General features: G+C 38.0%; 1 protein-coding gene across 4 annotated transcripts in view; it reads left to right on the top strand.

The window, feature by feature from the left end:
* The window catches only part of LOC124273842 (guanine nucleotide-binding protein G(s) subunit alpha-like), a 41,192-nt gene extending 20,821 nt beyond the window's left edge, over nucleotides 1–20,371 (top strand). The window contains exons 2-13 of one of the 4 annotated variants that reach the window (XR_006897754.1): nucleotides 10,673–11,055; nucleotides 12,214–12,286; nucleotides 12,970–13,024; nucleotides 13,679–13,792; nucleotides 14,069–14,166; nucleotides 14,367–14,421; nucleotides 14,666–14,751; nucleotides 15,080–15,259; nucleotides 15,935–16,077; nucleotides 16,440–16,576; nucleotides 18,153–18,454; nucleotides 18,576–20,371. Coding sequence is in view for 3 of the 4 variants with exons in the window: in XM_046709152.1 (XP_046565108.1) it covers nucleotides 10,887–11,055; nucleotides 12,214–12,286; nucleotides 12,970–13,024; nucleotides 13,679–13,792; nucleotides 14,069–14,166; nucleotides 14,367–14,421; nucleotides 14,666–14,751; nucleotides 15,080–15,259; nucleotides 15,935–16,077; nucleotides 16,440–16,576; nucleotides 18,153–18,338 (1,296 nt within the window). In the remaining variant the exon portion in view is untranslated. Of the gene's footprint in view, nucleotides 1–1,013; nucleotides 1,108–9,058; nucleotides 9,160–10,672; nucleotides 11,056–12,213; nucleotides 12,287–12,969; nucleotides 13,025–13,678; nucleotides 13,793–14,068; nucleotides 14,167–14,366; nucleotides 14,422–14,665; nucleotides 14,752–15,079; nucleotides 15,260–15,934; nucleotides 16,078–16,439; nucleotides 16,577–18,152 lie in introns of those variants that run through there. The other 3 variants (XM_046709152.1, XM_046709153.1, XM_046709151.1) reach the window with 3 other exon arrangements.
* The last annotated feature ends 813 nt before the right edge of the window (nucleotides 20,372–21,184 follow it).

The following is a 21,184-nucleotide window of genomic DNA, read 5'->3' as shown; positions in this document are numbered from 1 at the left end:
ACCAGAAAGAACTTGAATTTGTTTGTTAAGAAGAAAGTGAAAGAAGGTGAAATGCAAGTACATGAATTTATTTGTAAAGGAGATAGTGAAAGAAAGTGAAACCATAAGAAAGAACATGAATTTGTTTGTAAAGGAGATACGAGGGTCGGTCAAAAAGTAGCCGGCCTAACTATATTCTCGATGTCCAATGTTTGAAAAGCTTCCAGTTTATTTGGACTGAATCATTAGCAAAGCCATATCCAAAATTTCACATATGTGGGTAATGTGGTTCACGGAATACTAGTCATCACAACACATTGGGGTATAATATTTCTGAAAAAATTGAAGAAAATGAAAAAGGATCTGCCATTTGGTACCTCTTGGATAATGGTATAATGTAAAATAGGTATCATGTAAAATAGGTATTGTATTGGATGACTTCCCGTCATAATCAACAGTCAAGGATTTCGATTGCTTGATTTATATTTTAGACGGGGCTTTGTTTAAGGACTGCCCCAAATCTTTCATAAACATTGTGTCCAGATATTCAAGCTGGCACTGAACATATTGAGAGCTGACACTTGTGTTACCATTCAGTAAATTGTTTGAACCCTTGGCATCATGTATGAATAAGTGAAAACATTAGAATAAGTTGTGTCATTAAGATTACGGCATCTGAAAGGGGGTGGGTAGTGTCACCAAAACATGCTCTTTCAGTAAGCATGGAGGGGTGGGGGGGAGCCACTTTAACAATCGATTGTAGTTTCAAATTGCTTTTTTTATCCACTTTCATACCTAAGTTTGATTCTAGGGCACTTCTACCTATCTCAAACACACAAAATGTTTCTTGCATATTTTGTTTCCTGAAGTTTGTGACGCATTTATCGCAGATTTTGCGTTTTCGGGGGTACCAAGATAAAAAGTCAAACAAAACGGGGATCGTGAGGCTGGAACAAAACCAATTTGCTTGAGGTTGACAGATAATATGTAGAAAAATAAAGTATAATAACAGCTGCATTTGTATCGTTTCCTAGGTGAGGCCAACTACTTTTCGACCGACCCTCGTGAAAGCAAAATGTAAAATATGACCTCGGACAATCAGTATTACACGAGATGTTTGCTAAAATGGTAAGCATGTCCGGCTTTACGTGTATCACCAGTCACTTACACAATTTGCATGCAAAAGTACGTTTGTTCCCTGACATCTCACATCAGTACTCCTGCCATGCAACACTGACAATTAAAAAACCCAGCCATTAATTGATGGACCAGAAATCCGATAGCGCATTTACTAAATCGATGAAACTAAAATTATGTTAATTCCGAATGTTAATTAAGCCTCCTGTGTTCAAGGGCAGAGGTCCTGCTGTTTATAAGTAAAGACAGACCTTGACTCCCACTTGTTATCTTTTACTTCCATTGGAACTCAGTCAAACGTGTACCGTCCGTCCGAATCTCAATCCCACGCTTTCCCATCTATGTCTTTTAAACTCAAACAATAACTTGCTCTCGCCTACCATTCACGCAATCTTAACACAAATTCATTCACTGAATCCCAAAACTCCTCAGTGACTGGTTCCTTCTGTGTCGTCCAGTCCTAAATGGAACTAGGCGACATGGGTCTGATGCTGAAGTACTTGTAGAACATGGAGCAGTGTTAGCTGTGTCGACAGTTACTTTCCGGCTCCGTTGCGTGTGCTTGTCAAGTAAAGGCTCATGGTATCCGATTTGATGGCGAAATCCGGCATGAATCAATACAGGCAGCCGACAGAGAACACACACTGCAGACACCGTCAGGAAAATGTAGTTCCCAAAGCATGAGACTACTTAGAACTTGGAAGGACAATTACAATTAGAAAAAGTTCGAAGGCGGGATTTTAGTTCTCAGTGTCATGCCACCAATTTGAAAAATCACCTTCTGAATCCCCATCTTTAAGTCGCTGTATTTGGGCCGTATTAGAATCTGTGGTGTCAATATAAGATGTCCATCGAGATTAAGTTTGTGAAGATGTCACACGTCAAAGACAGGGAATAACCAGGCTTTTTGTGCCAGATTCTATTGGTTATAATTGACAAAATAGCATTGAACATTATATGAATAGATCACTTAACATCAGTGATGACACCAGGTGTTTGTTAAAGTCGTAAGCTTCAGGTAGCACTAGCATATAACAAAGTTTGCATAAAATGTTTCCGTGTTGCTTGGCGCTATACAACGGTATTGTTTCCCACACAACGGTATTGTTCCCACACAACGGTATTGTTCCCACACAACGGTATTGTTCCCACACAACGCTATTGTTCCCACACAACGGTATTGTTCCCACACAACGGTATTGTTCCCACACAACGGTATTGTTCCCACACAACACTATTGTTCCCACACAACACTATTGTTCCCATACAACGGTATTGTTCCCACACAACACTATTGTTCCCACACAACACTATTGTTCCCACACAACGGTATTGCTCCCACACAACAGTATTGCTCCCACACTAACCCTAACCTGTAAACAATCGAGCATTGACAAGACAATCCAGTCGTAACCGAAAAGCATCACTGCTCATAAATAAATTGTTTGTTTTGCTAGATACGTCAACAGGGAGTATGGTTGACGTGTGAACTGAGAATTGTCAAATAAATCGCATACTAACAATACAGGGTTAAATCAATGATTAACTAACGAAGTAAACACACCACATAACCGGAGAATACCCTTTATAATATTATTGGTCGTATCATCCGTGTGTTTGGCCAATCCGATAATTTTAGTATCTAAATCCAATAGCTATGTAAATGAGGTCACCATCCTGGATCTGCTTTGAATAAGGTCCACATATCGATGCAGTTTCTACTTTCTCAATAAACTGTTGCATATCCTTCCCAATTAGTTTCTATTAGACAGGTGATTTTCGTTGTTTAAGTATTTTCGAACAAAAACATATCAGGACATTTCCAAATTTGACGCATCAAAAAAAGTTAAATCTGATTCAATTCTATATTTTGAATTTTGCCATACATTCCCCTGTTATTTCGACTGAACAATTGCCTTGCCTTTGCATGTGTTTATGACGGGTACCATGTCATGGGGTAAGCTCACCTTTTCGCAAAAACCTAGTATGAATACTATACTCAGCAGCAAAAAAACGTCAGTAGGAATTCAAAATTAGATAGGCACTGTAATCAAATCATTACAGAGATGGACATAATAAGCGGATGGAAAACATCTTTTGTGTACAATATCTTGACACATCAATGAATAACTCAGCACAATTTCAAGACATAATTACGTGAACGTTTGCAGTCCATTCAGACCCTTGACTTCAGCATCTAGTGTGACCACCACGAGCGGCAATAACTGCAGCACAGCGTCTATGCATGCTGTGCACCAATTGATTGATGAAGGCCATTGGCATCTGGAACCACACCCTGAGAAAGGCCTGGCGCAATAAATCGGCTGTGTTCGGCCTTGGTATGACATTATTCAGTCTCCTCTGAATTTCATCCCAAATATGTTCCCACTGACTGGCGAGCTGTTTCCGATGCCTGCATGGAGGGATTCTGTACATGCTGTCGCACAACATGGCGGTCTTGTCACCCTTGGTCTGCCAGTACGGGGGTGATCATTTGTGGTGTTGGTGGCCCGGAAACGTTGCTGCAGCCTGTAGATGGTCTGAACGTTGACCTGGAAGTGATTGGCAACGGCTTGTGCAGTGTGGCCAGCTTCAAGTCTTCCTAGCGCCTGGTTCCTCTGAGCTGTCGTGAGTCGCGGCATCCTGCTGACGTTGTAATATGAATGTTTCAACCAGGTTTGGGGGTGTATTTAATAGGGCTGGTCCTTGTGAACAGCACGTGTGGCATGAAAAACATGGAGAACACCGTACCATCTCCGAGATCAGGTTGCGTTTTTGAGACCATTTCCTGGGTTCCATTCTGAGTTTGGGAAGGAATGTCTTTGCTCAGGTAAAGCTGGAGATGCTGTCAAAAATATACAATCAAAACATTACATGAGTTTACAATTATCCGTTTCTGCGAAACTAATTTCCAAATTGACGTTTCTTTTGCTGCTTAGTATATTTGACAGTGATTCATAGACAAGTGACATAATCTGAATTGTACCACTGATACTGCTTTAGCAGAGTAATTTTATGATTATTGAAACAGGTTTGTTGCAGTTCATCTATGAGTGATATGCCTGTTGTTTATTTATGATGGCTTCAATACAGACAAACACTCGGCTAATAATTGCAGTTAATGAGAATGCATCTATAACAACAGGCGTTTTGGGAAGGCAGTATATGACCTGAATCGTTGAAACAATAATCCCATATCAACACTGATTGAATCCGACTTTCCTCAAGTTAATCTGATCACATAAATCTTGCATAAATTCTTATATACAGAGATGTGTAAATCTCATTGATTTTGTGAACAGTTTTCTATTTTTGTGGCTGTTTAGACTCTGAGGATGAATTATGGAAATGATTAAATCAATCGTAAAGCTGCTGAATGCTGTAGGGCGTAACTAAATAGAAACAATTATCTGTAGTTTGTAACGTTGGATTCACCATCTATCACGTCCAGGTGTCATTATTATGTTAGAAATCGCCGACAGTCATGTTTCTGTGCGTTTTTCCTGCGTTGTCATTGAATATAACCAACCAGTAACCTAATACACCGTACACAGACGCATCTATACATATGTGTGTATATTTGCACACATGTGAAAATATACATACGAGAGTAAACATGTTCTATGAACGCGTTTTATTCTTTACTGTAGTTTATTCTTGTGAGTATGTTTACGCCAGTAGCAATTTTACAAATTAAATTATACTCAAATGCAAATTTTCATTGTGTATAGATGTTGTAATTTTTTTTAGATTTATGCCAAACCGAGAGAATGACGTAATCAATTCCGTATCTATTGATTTAAGAAATACAGTTCGCTCTACCAACATGTATAGTGAAATATAACACACTTTCGCCCTGAACTATTATAGTTAAAGTACGAGGACGCTTGCGTCCGAGTGCTTTAACGTTATAATAGTTCAGATCGAAAGTGTGCTTTATTACACTGTACATGGTGGTAGAGCGAACTGTATTTCTTTTCTAAGATGCCAAATTTAATACTTTCTAAGGATAATTACGATTAATTTAAGGCAGAAAACAAACGACGGTGTCGGTGACCTAAATTAAGAATCCTCGCACAGGGCTAACTGCGGCGCTGTTCTATTGATGTGTCTGCCCCCCTACGTTAAGACGAACGTTACCAGAAAAATTGATAACAGTTTGATGACGGTTTACGTTCGGATTAAATATCTTCTCTGAATTATTTTAATTACATCTGTCATTAACGTAAACCATATGGGGCAATATGGACGTCGCATTTCTACTACCAACGTATGTTTAGATCAGTACATCCAGATGAAGCTGAGTAGTCAAGCGACATTCCACGATTGCATTGTGGGAATGTATACATTGCGAACGTTACCGTGTCGCTGAAAACTTGTGAGTCGAATTGACATATTTTAACCGTCGTAAAACATAAACGTAATGTTTCCACCAGTGATGTTAGCTGCGTGAAGCAACTGCAAACCAAGAAACGGGATGCAACGGAGTAGTTTACTGTAGGAGGCCGTACGAGGCGATGACAACTGACATGCATCGTGACGTCGCTTACATTGTGACGTAATGTAAAATGGTTCGATTACGATGGGGCACACTAGAATGGCGCAGTGACGCGATAACGTCATTCAATTGTTACGTCATCAAAAAACTATACTTTATTGTCTGATAATGCATTTTTTTTCGATTGTTCTAACCGCTAGGCATCTTAAAATTGCCAATAAATTGGCAATAGTTCAGTTTGCTGAAGTTGACGTAATTCAATATACCACATTACCGATTTTACGCGGATCTTCAGAGCTGGAGGCCCAGCGTTTTTAAAGTTGCGTAAAGATGAAATAAACAACATCTTACTTCATGTGAAGATTTAAGTAAACAGGGGGTATTAGGTTGTTGGATAAGATCTGGAGTGTCATGAAATGAAGTTATCTGACGTTTAGTAGTTGCTAATGTTTAAATGAATAGCGTGTTTAATTCCTTGGTTGTGAGAAGTGTCCGTATACCCTGTAAATTTTCACTTTTTTCTAAAACCTATTTTAATTTTACAAATTGGAATTGTCTACCAATTTATGTTTTTCACAACTTGTGAAGGTTTTGTATTTCGAAACCATACATATAAATTATTATATCTCAGACAAATCAACACATTCGTCTTCAATATATAAAGCTAAGCAGAGAACGTCCATTAAGTATTTTCTATATTCATTACATTTATTTCCACGAAATAATAATATTGTTTCTGCAGAGAACAAATTATTCAATTTAAAACGGGATTTTTACATCCCCTCATGATAAACTAATGTGGGTTTACCATAATGGAAAATGTAATGAAAAAAAATAGACCTGACAAATGGATTGTCAGTTAAAGAAATCTATCAATGAAAAGCGTGATCTCTAAAAACTTAAGTATATCAAAATAAGTTATTTTCCTACAATAAATGTTCTTATGTGTTCAGTTAATGTTAAAGAGCTCACATTAGATCGTCACACGATCTGGCTTCTGCTGACAAATGTGGATTGCGCAATATTGTTGATACCCAAGCGGTAAAACGATTCCTCGTATTCACGACACTGAATATGTTATTCAGTGGAAAACACTCATCTCAACATCATCAGTAAGTTAAACATGAACCCGTAAAGACCCTAACAGGTGCATGAATCAACAACAGGCAAGGATGTTTATGAAGGGATGCACACAGCACTATTCCTCGTAAGGATGAATACGTTTTTCTTATTTCTCTGTTTAAGAGGAGTCTATGAATGACTATTTAATAGTGAACATTCCAGGCCGGTTTCTCGAAACAAACTTAAGTCAGAGTTTTGACTTAAGTTAGAGTTTTCACTGAAATTTGAGAAAACGCAGGAAAATGCATTTCCCAGAACTGAAATCTATATTAAGCTAAAACATTGTAGACAATTTGAGTTAGGTGGATAGATTACTCAACTTGCTTGGGCTTTTTTTATTTTAAAAATGCAGTTGAGTTAAAAATTAAGCTGTTTCAAATTGTCAAATTGTCAGTTAGAAATTTGAGTAAAAACTTAAGTTTGTTTCGAGAAATCGGGGCCAAGTGTTCGCTGAAGGTTGAGCGTATGCTATTCGCCAAAACACACGCAAAGGCATGGAAATTGATCAGTTGCATCCGGTGTGATCATTATTTGACGAGGCAGTGCACGTGCATTGAAGACACCAGACGATTGAAAACAGCCTCGGCGAAGTTTTTCCAAATATCACCTAAAGTTACATACTATACGTACATATTTTATGGGGGAAGGTGTCTGGAGGAACAGTTGATAAACGCGCTACAGCAATGCCACGCTCCCCCGATGTTAGGCATGTCTGACAGTGACATGAAAGCGAGACTGGTCGTATGATGGAGTAATCCCTCAACCGGTTGCCCACACATCTGTCACCAACACTTGTTTGGTTGTTCTTTATTGAACCCAGGAATTGTTCCAGCTGTTAATGTGGCAGTTTGGTATCTAAACGTAGGTGCACCAACTGAATATGGCTGTCTTTGTTGACTTGGACGACCGGCCATCAGTGTTGCCCTGCTGTTCATAAGGGCTCCAACAGAAACGATATTGTGTTTCGGTGAACATTAAATGTAGGGCAACTTCGTTTCTTACCTAATTGTTTACAACATACCCCTGTCGCGTAAGCGTTGATTTTCACCAAGCTGAGGAATTGCTAAACAATCACTGTGTCATGACCACATTGAAAAATACACGTTCGTGAGTGTTATGTGCCCAACAAACATGGGCAAAACATGCAATTTCTAACTTTATAATGAATCGAAAGATTCATTATATTACTTCAGAATAAATAATTTTATTGAACTTTCATCAAGCATAGTTATATTTCCTGCTACAGGAAGCACCCACACGAACACAACTTGAATAAACAAAAGTATTATTTCCGCCGCAGTGCAGTCTTGTAAACAACCAAGTTTTGTCTAGTCAATGAAGCAATCCACCAGACAATATAATATATGCCATTCACTAGAACCATCGCTCTTCCCGCAAAGAAAGAAAACAGTTTGGACACGCTGCAACATACACATGAAAAAGTAGTTAGTTCTTTTACAATCACACAATACATTGTACCTTGTACATTGTGCACTGTGTCCAACTGGGCGCATGTGTAAACATGAATTATGTAGTTACGAAAGCATGGACCCTCTTGAATTACAGCGTTAAATAGTTAAGTCATTTGAGACGTTCATTGTTAATAAACATGTCTCGAGATATCTGATGACGTTAGTCCCCTATGAAACAACAATAGGGCTGTTTTATTGATAGTGTCATGTAATTTATATTCATGACTTTCCTTCAGATAAGGACAGGTAGGTTAGTGTTTACGTAAGAAAGATGTTGATAAGTAAGAAAAAGGGGAGCGTCATATATCCTTTTCCACAATCATGAAGTTTGCATTGACTCCTGGGTCTATACCTTCCCTGCGATAACCTATTAATTAGAAATTGGTTTGCGTGTATGCATGACTCACTCGCTCTGAAACACAGTCAGACAGCAGACACACAGACAGTCTCATAGACTCACAGACACACACAATACCTTGTTAAAATACGAACACACAGTCTAGAAATAACAACAATCCACAACAAAAAGTAATCAGTAAAATGATAATAACAAAGAAGACACAAAGGATTTATTTGACAGTGTTATATTTCTGGCAAACAAAAACAAAATTGTCATAGCCTCAAACTGAACATTTATAGAATAAGGAAGACTAGCTCAAGGCAATGGAATGAATAATTTAATGAATCACATTAATGCCAACGACTTTCATACAGACATTGATATGTTATCTTTGTTTGTGAGAAGCCCTTTATACCCTAAGTGTTCCAAATATAGTTTTGTTATCACTTATCACACAGTAAGGAGATAACAAGGAGATTAAAGTCTAAAATTACACAAAGGATAGGGGAAGGAAGAGACCTCCTTGATGTCGTCCCTCCTGCGACTCTGCTTCTGTACACTGCACTGTTCATCTCACTCAAAATACACTGTATCGCGGCCGTGTGTACAAGGTAAGTTGTGCCTGTAGTTTTCACACTATGACCAAAGAACTTCTTTGCGTGGCATTTTTCTTAAGTTGGAGAGTCCGATAAGGACAAACTTTAGGGATGAACAACTTCTTTATTCAGGTGGTGCGACGTTTCGATACAGATTCTTGTATCCATGTCAAGAATCTGTATCGAAACATCGCAACACCTGAATAAAGATGTTGTTCATCCATAAAATTTGTCCTTATCTATGCCTTAAGAGTTAATTTCCTTTTTTTAACATCTCCGATGTATCCTATACAAACGTTCGTTTGCTGACAATCGCTTTTCTCATAAAAGCATTACATAATTTATTAATTAGCCTAACTAGTTATAATAACGTCAAGTATATGTGTTTAGCACCTAACAATATTGGTTTGTTATTTGTACTTGTAGAGCATACTGGTATCCAAATATATTTTGTTTTCATTATACATGTGTAATTTCATTTTTGTTTTCATGCATTAATTGAATTCTGACCTTTGTTACATTTCGTAAGGAAAGATCAGTCCGTTTAAACGTACATTATGCTGGACAGCCCTAGCTCTCAATTTGAAATACTATGGTTGAAGGGTCCATAGTGAAAGCATTAACCTACTCTGCACCTTTGGTGTAATGTGTTAAGTGGAACAATTTCATGTACGTATGTACGTATGTACGTATGTATGTATGTATGTATGTATGTATGTATGTATGTATGTATGTATGTATGTATGTATGTATGTATGTATGTATGTATGTATGTATGTATGTATGTGTGTGTGTGCGTGCGTGCGTGTGTGTGTTTGTATGTCTGTCTGTCTGTCTGTATATATGTGTATGTATGTATGTATATATGTATGTATGTATGTATGAATGTATGAATGTATGTATGTATGTATGTATGTATGTATGTATGTATGTATATATGTATGCATGTGTGTGTGTATGTATGTATGTTTGCGTGCATTCGTGCGTGCGTACGTGTGTCTGTGTGTTTAGTGTATGTATGTATTGTGGATGGATGGAGGGATAGGAGAATCACGTGATTTTTAGCAAGTGGTAAATACTAAAATTGTTTAAAAATGATGCCGATAAATACCTACATAAACAATAATAGAAAGTAAAAATGACCCATCAGTTCTATTGTCAACAAGTTCTACAAGGGTCATCCTCTAAATTTGTTCTATTCATGTAGACAGGGACGCTATTTTTGTCCCGTCTTATTCATAACAACGTGGTATCTTTCCCCCTGCTGATTACAGGGGTTCACTGATACCTTAGTGCAAATAGGTCGTTTGACATAGAACTTAGACTGGGTCGAGGTAAAATTACACTTCATCTTAAAATGTTTTATTCTTGAAATAAATGAAATGTATTGTACGTTATAACTAAGAGCAATTCTCAGCAATGATTTCAGTGCTTTTGTTCAACAAATATTGGAATATCTTGTTTTAAAAAGAATATTATCTAGTACTGTTTGTTTGTTCAATTAGACATTCTTACATTTATGTTTCAGAAGTTCCCTGTTTTACCTGAGGGTACTTGTCTTCAGAGAAGGCTACAACCACAGTAGAAACCGTGTTCACGGTTCAGTGTGAAGGACTTACATATTGTTAACTGGTATATTCGTACAGCCGAGGACTGTTTGTTAAGCCACAGCAAAAACTGACCCCTGACCAATCAACTCTCAACGATTTTTTCTTCATCCAATCAGCTGCTACAGCACAGATATGCGTGATCAAGTCATGGCGTGTTTTGGAGGTTGTGTAGAAGAGACAAGTCCATTCCATTCCACTGCCGAGGAACACAAAGAAGCGCGTCTGCGCGACAAACAGCTGACCAAGATGTTGTCAAAGTATCATAAAGATGAAATGAAACGATTAAAGCTTCTTATGCTAGGTAAGCTTCATCACACATCCCTTGAAACACATCAGACACACAAGAATTATATATATACTGTAAAGAAGTTCTGTGAGGCTTGAGGCAAAAGGTTCCCCTTTCAGTTTTCCGTTCAAACTAGTTTTCTTTAAAAGCGCAGAATCCATTCTGTGTTTTATATTGAACCTGAAACATCTATTGGTATTTACTATGGAACTGTTCGCAGAATCTCATAATGCTTGTTATCAGAAAGTGCATCATAAGGCGACGTAAAGGGGCTTCATCGCAAAATCGTATTCTTTAAATAGTTGAATGCAAAATTGAATAGCCAGTACGACTGCTTTGATCCCACTTATCCGGACTCGAGGTTTCCTACCGACCTTGCCGGATTAGCAAAGGTCTGTATGGGTGAAAAAGTTCCGTATACACACATGAAGAACACCCAGAAGCTGGGGTTCCGAGTTACCGGGGTCAGATTGACGGGGATTTACTGTATGAAAGCTTCCTTATACAATGCTTTGTAAATACACTCTCACACACTCGGGCTGAATGATCTCAACAAATGTTCTGTGATAATAAATCACTGAACTGCATTAAACTGGTTCCAGAGACGTTAGCCTTGTGCAAACACTTCAGGTTGCCCGACATCCACAGGGTATAGAGTCAAGAAACGTTGCCCATTAATTGACTCTGGATTAATAAATAACTCGCCCACCTTACATGATCACAGCAACGACCATTTAACTGCATCTTGATAGATTTATGATGCTCTTCAGAAACCGCAGACAAATGTCCTCATACAACCATGAGTCACAAACTCACATTATTTATCATTCACGACAGAATGTTTGTATTTCAGATATATTTATATGATTCCTATCATTACATCTTTCATTCATCCATAAGACATTGAGGAAGCAAATGGCTATACGAAACAGCTTCGTATCCATTACCGTGACATCAATTTAACGCTACGGTAAACTAAAGTCTGTTTACAAGGACATATTGAATTCTTCTTTGAAGTTCGATCATGCTTTTGACTTTGCATGCGTAAAATGGCTGGAATATTTTACATGTCTCCATCAAAGAGTCGTATTAATTTTTTAATGGTATATTCTACGCATTGATGTTATGAAATGATTCGTCATATGTTTTTACCACTTAGTAATATATTTCCAGGTACTGGCGAATCCGGTAAAAGCACAATCACGAAGCAAATGCGAATAATACACATCAACGGTTTTGATAACAGGTGAGTCATGTCACAAATTCCTGTGACAAGGAATTTGGTTCATAATAAAAAGCGACAAAATCCTTCCACGTAAACTAGAAACCTCTGCCAAGAGCAAAGATGATTGTACGTTACCGAATATATCATGACTTTTTTCTGTTTTACGAATTACGATATGAAATAATGATGATAATCAGACCTTATACAAGTTAGCACTTGTTACATTGTGTCTTCAGAGTGGTACGTGTTGATTCTCAAGTCGAAACAAAAATGTTAACCGGGAATCAGTCCGTGAGAGAACTAGATGTGATACCAATAAACAACAAACCAATGTGTAGCACTTTCCAGATCTTTCGGTCTGAATCTAGTACAAGTCTAAATATAGCACTCCACTGGCCCTTACTGAATCGACAGGAACAATGAGTAGTGAGTGAGTGAGAGTGATTGAGTATGGTTTGACGCCGCTTTTAGCAATGTTCGAGCAATATCAGGGACACCAGAAATGGGCTTCACCTATTGTACAACGCCCAACAATTGAAACGTTGTTGCACAGCATTGCCTCACACTAGGAGATACTTGCTCAAAACACATGTCCCCATATAACCAAGCATACTGTCATATGTTTACTGCTGTATTCATGTTTACTCCCAATTTTCTTCGCTTTATTCAATTTATTATGGCAATAATGATGTACTTTCTTTTAGGGAGAGAATGTCAAAAATTGTTGACATCAAGAGGAACGTCAGGGATTCCATTCTGGTATGTACCATAACAAATAATGTTTTATTCACGAATAAACAAGGGACATAGTTCCTCTTACTCATTATATATGTTAATTATATTGACAGAACCTGCTCATTGAATAATACAGCTTAGAAGTTCGATGCTTTTTAATTCAAAATTAGCTGTGTTTTTAAATTTGGTGACACAAACGAAGCCCAAGGAGTGGTGTTCATGTACCATTGGTCTGTCGTGACACATGCTTCCCCAAGTTCGCGAGAACCAGTCGTGTCCCAAGACGATAGAGCATTGGTTTTGACACAAAATATGAATCCTTTGTCGGACAACGTGTTCAGTTGTATTGGGATGTGAACAGGCTGATATTCACAAAAATGTGCTGAGGACGCCATTTTGATATTTTGGAAAATATAATTTGGTAGTCTTGCAAATTATGCAAATTAATGCTTTAGCCATTGTATACAGTACGGGGATGAAAGTGAATCAAAGGCAAAAATGAGGTTTTTGGTTTACCGCCTGGTTTAACTGTGTCTAGTTTAACTTTAACTTTTACAAAGATCAAGTGTTCTTTTCTTGCAAAGGTTGGGAAATTTATTCAGTATTCCATAACATGAAATAGATTAATCGACAACAAAAAACAATTTGGAAATAAAAAAAATATTGTATTTGTTGCAGGCAATATTAATGGCAATGCCGCAGTTGGACATATCTCTACATGATGATGAAAACCAGAAGAGTGTGGATCTCCTGTTGGAGGAGGCACAGGACGCAGACAGGCCGGTTTCAAGCGTGAGTGGATTACGATATTTTAATGAAGGGAAGAAAGAGTTCGTGGTGTTCGAAGTATTTGGGGAATGTTGTTGTTGTTGTTTCTCGCAAAGAGCAACAATCCAGTTGTATCCAGTAAATAACTGAATTTCCGGAAAAGCCAGCGGTTGACATAATGAACATCGTACTACGAAATTGGGATACAATGACATCAGCCAAGTTACAGAGCCTGACTACCCCATCGTGCTTGATCACCGGTGGCACCAAGCAAACTAATGATGTTTTAATATTTTGTAGGATTTCCTGACACATACAGAAATTCTGTGGAAGGACAAGGGTATCCAGGAAAGCTACAGTCGTTGTAACGAATATCAGCTATTGGACTGTGCAAAATAGTAAGTGAAGTGAGATGACATGCTAATGTATGATTTTCAATGTGTCTATGACTTAATATTCATTTTTCATCGTATACTCTTACACCTGTATTTTATAGAGAACCAGGATATATGCATTTTTGTTTTTATAACGGTACACATGTAATACTTATGTTGAGAATTATGCAGGATGTTCAACATTTATTCATATATAATTTCAGCTTCTTGGACAAAGTCAACGAAATCCGAAACCCCGATTACCTCCCTTCTGACCAGGTGAGCTAATGTATTATGGTGTATCAATTACTAACTGGGAACGGAGTAGCCCCTTTGAATTGCGTCCCTTTACTCATGGTATTTCCGATCGAAGTTGGACGTGAGTCAGCCTGGTTCCCTGGGTCTGTTGCGCCTGCGCTAACAGACCCAGGGAACCAGACTGGACGTGAGTGAGTGAGTGAGTGAGATTTGGTTTAAATCCTTCTTTAGCATTACATAACATCACACCTATTGTCTGTTCCAGGATATCCTCCGTTGTCGAGTCATCACAACATGCGTGCAACACATAGATTTTTCAGTCAACGATTCCGGTCAACAAGTGCAGTTCAGGTATGGCCCTTACACTATTGATAATAATCAGAGAAGGAACATTTGCAATGTTTCCATACTATATCGATGAATTAAAGCGACAAAGCCTTTCCACAGATTTTTGTGTGTTAGAAGCAGAGTCGACTGTACGATCCCGACCATTTAATGAGCATGTCTTTATTTATCACTGTCAAATAGTGATTGTTCGAAAGGGTGTGCGTATCCAGCTTGACCGATGTCACACGTCTGTAAAGCTTATTGAAATTTTATAAAAGTGAATTGAAAGAATTATTTAAGTTTATTTTGTTGGACATGAAACCTTAGCAACACCGTACCCTACATGTTACAGTGTTTACGATGTTGGGGGACAGCGAGGAGAGAGGAAGAAGTGGATTCAGATGTTCGACAGTGTCGTTGCCAACGTCTTTGTTGCTGACGTTAGCAGTTTTGACCTTACGTTGAGGGAAGACCCTGAGAAGAATAGGTTGCTCGAGGCACTGGAGATCTTTGAACAGGTCTGGAACAACAGGTGAGTAAGAACTGGAACTATGGTTGTCCATTCGTTGTCTGACGCCGATCCCATATGTGTCCCAGTCCACCCAGCTGTGAATGGGTACCTCGTTAGGATGAGAAAGCCACAATAACTCGGTGCGCCTAGTGGCAGCAAGAGTTGTATATTCCCAGGCAGTTGAGATTGCTAATACCATGTGCAGTTGATATTGACATCCAATGATCGAGGGAAAAAATACCAGCGCCTTGAGCATGCACTAGTGCGTGGATATGTGCGCTATATAAATATCCTATAATAATACAAAAAATAAAAATAAAAAAATGTCCCAACTACGAGTATATGACGGCTGCCTGTAAATAATCGAGTCTGGTGACTTTTATAACAAGCAAAGTTCCAAACGATCTATTTGTTATACAACAGGTACTGCTTGAAATGTAATTATCAGACATGATAGAAATTTATTCATTTATAGATAAATATTGCATATTGCAGTTAGTTGATTAATATAAATATCTACCAAGAGCGGGGAGGTGGGGTATTCTAGAGGTGAAAACGTTGAAATGAAAGTGCCTAAAAGTCATTTCTTACATGTTATCCGGAATCTACTTAAGATGAACCTATTTTACTTATATAGTATATAGTTGTACATTTTCCAGATTCTGTAAGTAACAACCATGTGCATCTATGTTTCAGGTTTCTGAGGCACGTTTCTTGTCTCCTATTTTTGAACAAAATCGATATTTTGGCGGAAAAAGTATCCCGTAACCACACGCCCCTTGAACTCACAAGAAAATATCCACATGTTTTTCCTGACTATGAAAAATTCGAACCAACGCGTAAGTTGAAATGTTAGATGCTGTTTGTTGATGTATGTTTTGAATCTTATCTGTAAAAATAATAATAGCTTTTCAGTGATGAAAATATCAGATGCGCATATTATGTGAGGTACATTTCTGACAATACTCGAATACTTTAAAAGCGGCGTAAAACCTTATTCACTCATTATTAGATCTCAATCGAAAAATAACAGCCGTTTAATTCTGCTTTACGTTTTATTCTATATTGTCATTATTCATCTGTGAAATACCTATGTACTATTTTTGTCATTTTTGTCAAATAGATCCTTTGGCAATGTCGCGTTTACAGATCAAACTATGATGTCTAGCTATGCTTAATATATATACATCTATTTTTTCAGCCAATGAGAGACTGGACTTCATCAACTCTTTCCCAGGCAATGACGAAGTACCGAAAAAACGGAACAAAAAAACGTCTCGAACTGACGTCGACCCTGGCACCATCAAAGCAGCTGTGTACATCCGCAACATTTTCATGGTAAGTTGATGTCTATTATACAGCTATACACCATTAGTACCGACAAAAGATAAGGGATTTCATCAAATGGCAAAACTTTGGGGGATAAACCTTCGTCTGGAAACGTCTTACGCCATTAGCGTAGAGCCCGCCCGAGACTGCCAAGTGCCCCCCCAAGCTTTGAGAATACTGGCATAGTTATCTCCCTTGTTGGGACTATATTTAATGTCTTCAAGCCGTCAGGCGATACATGAGTAGGGATGGATCCCCCGAGCGCACCCCACCTCCACCGAAAAAATAATTTCCCCTGACAAGCATTACCCCCTAAACTTTGGACTTCACGATTTATGTGCAAACTTCAAAGTTAAAGTCACATGGCCAATATGTCAGCCATATTGTGACTGGAGAACGTTCTATAACTTTACCTTAGAACTGTGGCCGAAGAACTGTATAATAACCAGCAATAGTTGGTTCAAAACTAGTCACAGAAAATTATAATAATGGAAAACTATAAAAATGTGACTATAGAGCACCGGTAAGAAAGGTAAGGTATCCTAATTAGGGACCATGGGGATTTACGGTACCTCTGCGTCCATGGTTCCCAGAAGGATTTATACCTTGCCCTTAATTACTGGTGATTGTCGCAAGTGTAGCCAGAATTCATTCGATAAATGGATCAGGGAAATAAGTTATCACGTGGACCAGCATATGCCTGATGTCGTCGCGTGTTGGTAATGCACGTGGATACTGATCAAATACAACGGATGTTTCTGCTTTATTAAGCATTGGTCATATCTACCAATCTTCTTATGTTTGCTCATGCACAGTTCTGATCTTGTTGGTCATGCGAGGACAAGAAGGTATCCTGTGAAGATGAAGATATACCATCACGTACATCAAACCCGTTATAACGGTTGCTCTACCTGCCTGCGTGCATAAAAAATACGTGTAAGAGACGCTACAAAAGGAAATCGATATTCCTTACATATCGTGAACAAATGAAATCAATCTTGGCTGGGTATCATCAACAGCTTAATCACGAAGGAAACGTTTTAGGACGGAGAATAATAAAATGCTAGGTTTATTGTTACAATACTGAATGGTGCTACCTTCTGGGAAGGATATGTTCATCAGTTATCGCGAATATGTGTCATCACAAATTTACATCTAGGGTTGTTTTAGTAGATTTCTTTCCTTGTGTGATAATTTTTGAAGAAATAATATTTTTACAAAAGTACCCACACTGTCCCCGTCGGAGATCAAGAAACAAATGAAAATAAATGGATAAAACATTTAACAGAGGCTAATGGTTATTTAAGTAATGAAATTGCCTCACATCAATTGCGTTTTAATTATTTTATCTTCAGGACGCATTCTGATGTTGTGTTCTCGTTGTGTTCTGGTACCAGAAAAAATGTTCCGCTTATCCATATGTCAGAAAAAAGGAACTATTTTTACCAAAATATATAATGCCAATAAGATTCTGATGAAAGAGTTTTCACTCTAAATGAGTAGAATTATGTCTCGTAATAGTTAATGATAGATGTTTAGTTGTTTTGTATTTTCACATTCTCTTAATTCATTATCTTCATTGTAGAGAATCGTGACGGGGGACCTGAGGTTGCGTCAGTGTCTTCAAGACCAAGATCCAGACTGGCACCAGTTCCATACGTGCCAATATTACTACACATGTGCCGTCGACACACAAAACATCACAAAGGTCCTCGAGGGCTGTCGTTCTTTGATTATAAGGAAACACCTGGAGAGGTTTGGTATCATATAGACTCCACACACAGGTGATTCACCATCATCGGCACTAAAAAGCTATTTAACTCATGGACATCATTGGACATCGATCGAGTTATACGATGTTCGAGACAAGCGGATTGTAAAGATCATGCTGGGCCATAAGATAAAGGTCTTAATGATATATCGAATTCTCGAAGTTCGAGATACCCAGGTGATGTACAGCGGACTGCAATGATTCACGTAACCATGTCTGCATATGCCTTGTGCTTTCGCCATACAACCTACACACAGACGGATATGTGTCTGGAACGAAGCAAGATGAACACCTCGACAGACTATTTGAATCCTGAATGACATATGAAATGACCAGCGTATGTGTGAGATATTCAGATCTAAGTGTGCTTAGAACCAGAAGGCCTCGCCATAGACATCATTATTGGTATAGTGCCATCAATCACTTCGTTATGGTCAAATCAGGTTCTACGTGATCATGACGTCATCATGTGCTTTACGGACTTCACGAACTACGTCATCATGACGTCATCAACCTTGTATAGATCTGACAATACTGCCGCTACTGTGGAAGTAACGCAGTTGACTCGTCTTTCAAAAAGCGAATAATATCGTTTGTTATCTTGACTGAACTATTGTGACTTTGTTAATACAACCATGACTATTGTATATAACCCAAGGCTGTGAAATTATGTATATAAGAAACTTACATTTCCATGTAGATGTTTATACTTTTACCACTCTGATTTGCTTTATTTGCATACATATTACCTTCACTGAATTTTGCCATGCATAGAAAATGAAAACATTAATGAGTTAGAAAGACAATGCATATAACAATCTATAGCATTATGTATTGATTGTGAGCAGCTAATTCTTTTGATGAACGAGTGAAGGAAAGCGAAAGTCATATCAATGAAAAAAAGGTGAAGGAAGCCATCGACAGCAAAACGTTGTCGGTTGAGCTTTGAGAATCTTGACATTGTGTTTAAACGGTTACTGAACAATGGCCATCTACTACAACCAAACCCCATAGAAAGGGGCTGTCGATTTGCTATTCTGGACTAGGAGAAAATTGGATATACAGCTTCAAATACAAGTATTGTTTTAAATTGATACCATAAGTCTGATAAATGAAATAAAAACATCTCGTAAACATTCATTTTTTTTTCAGCAACCTGATGCATAATATTTTTAGAATTTGTGAGACAATTTAGATCTTTTGGCATAAAATCCCACGTCCGAAACCCACGGAAACCAAATGGTCGGGCCTTATATGGAAATGAATGTGATAAAATCAGAATGCAAATATATCGTGGTCCTATACTGAGACCTTTTACTAACGCATCGTTCTTGCTTCAGAGACCGTGTCTGTCAGATATGTCGCTTAGTATATTAATACTATGAAAACAACTTAATTCGAAAGATTTTGACATGTAAAGACAGAGGTGTTCAAGTATCAACCCTATGAATCGTATCCAGGTGTTCTTTCGCGGTCACGTGACCAGGCTACGACCTGTCCTAAAATTCAAAAAATTAATACAATACCCTATCGTTAGCCATCATAATAGTATTTTAGTATGTGATTTGTTTAGACAGTTATTGTTGTTAACAAACAAAATTCATAGCTTAAATCCTTCAGACGTTTGTGCGACCGAAACAGCTGTGTTATGGAGACTGCCATTGTTTATATTTAAATTGAGACATAAAACACAATTACACCAACTTGCTTCGCGTACACACCCTGGATTTTCAATTTACATAGCACGTGGCTTGTAATAACCGTGAATACATGTGTCTGTTTTCAATAAGTTATGCTATTATATTTTCAAAATCAATTCACCACTTATTACATTAATTCATTAAATCAAGGCAATGGGAGTCCTTTCTCTTTTTCCTGTCATTTCAGGATACGGTTGGGTTGTTATTCCTCATGCTCCGTTTTCAATGTGGAATCACTTTTGTTAGTTTTTTACTGATTTTATCATAATGCTAAATATGCTTGGCATTTCTATTTCGTTCTGTTTCTGTAATAAAATCAGTTAATACAGACTATGTACGTGTGTTGAGTGATTGGAAAAATGAAATTACACAATGTGAGTTATCCTAATGCTCTGTCCAGATTGCTCGCGATAATGGATAAATAGACCAGGAATTGGATTAAAAGAAGACGAAGCTCGATGGTCCGGTATCTATTTCAAATGAATTTCTAGACGTCATAATTATGAATGAAATTGAAGCATAACTTCTGACATTTATTCCTCGTGTACCAGATCATAAAACGTAATTCGACAGATGTAAAACGTTCTTCTTGAATGAACTGATTCAAACGTATTAGGACAGTATATGCACCCAAACACATTCCAACCTCTATAATAGAACGATGTACAGCAGGAGCTTGGTTTACATGCATGTGGGGAATGAAATGTGGCTTTGTGCTAAGTGGACAAATGCTGGCCTTTATGAAGGAGTGGTTTGGTTTGACTCTGGACCACACAATCCAGTGATCAACAACATAAGCATCGACCTTAATTGGGATACGATGACATGTGTCACCAAAGTCAGCAAGCCTGTCCACCTGATCCCGTTAGTCGTCTCTAACGACAAGCATGTGTTGCTGAAGATCAATTCTAACCCGGATCTTCACGGGTTCTATGAAGGAATGAAGTACAGCTGATGCCATGTTCTACACCAAATATTCTCTCCCCGACTTAATCAAGAGCAGTCTGAATGGTTATAGCTGATGATTGGTTTGCTTGTTAGCTGAAACCTATATCAGCCTCTATGAATTAATATAGTACAGCTGATATGAGTTTACTTGAGAGCTTGAACATCTCTTATGTCTTGTACTAAAGCAGCATCTTTGAA

The sequence above is a fragment of the Haliotis rubra genome, unplaced genomic scaffold, assembly GCF_003918875.1.
Source record: "Haliotis rubra isolate DU_JTF1 unplaced genomic scaffold, ASM391887v1 Scf185, whole genome shotgun sequence".
Taxonomy (NCBI): Eukaryota; Metazoa; Mollusca; class Gastropoda; order Lepetellida; family Haliotidae; genus Haliotis; species Haliotis rubra.
The sequence above is the reverse complement of the archived record's forward strand: the minus strand, read 5'-3'. Positions and strand labels throughout refer to the sequence as shown.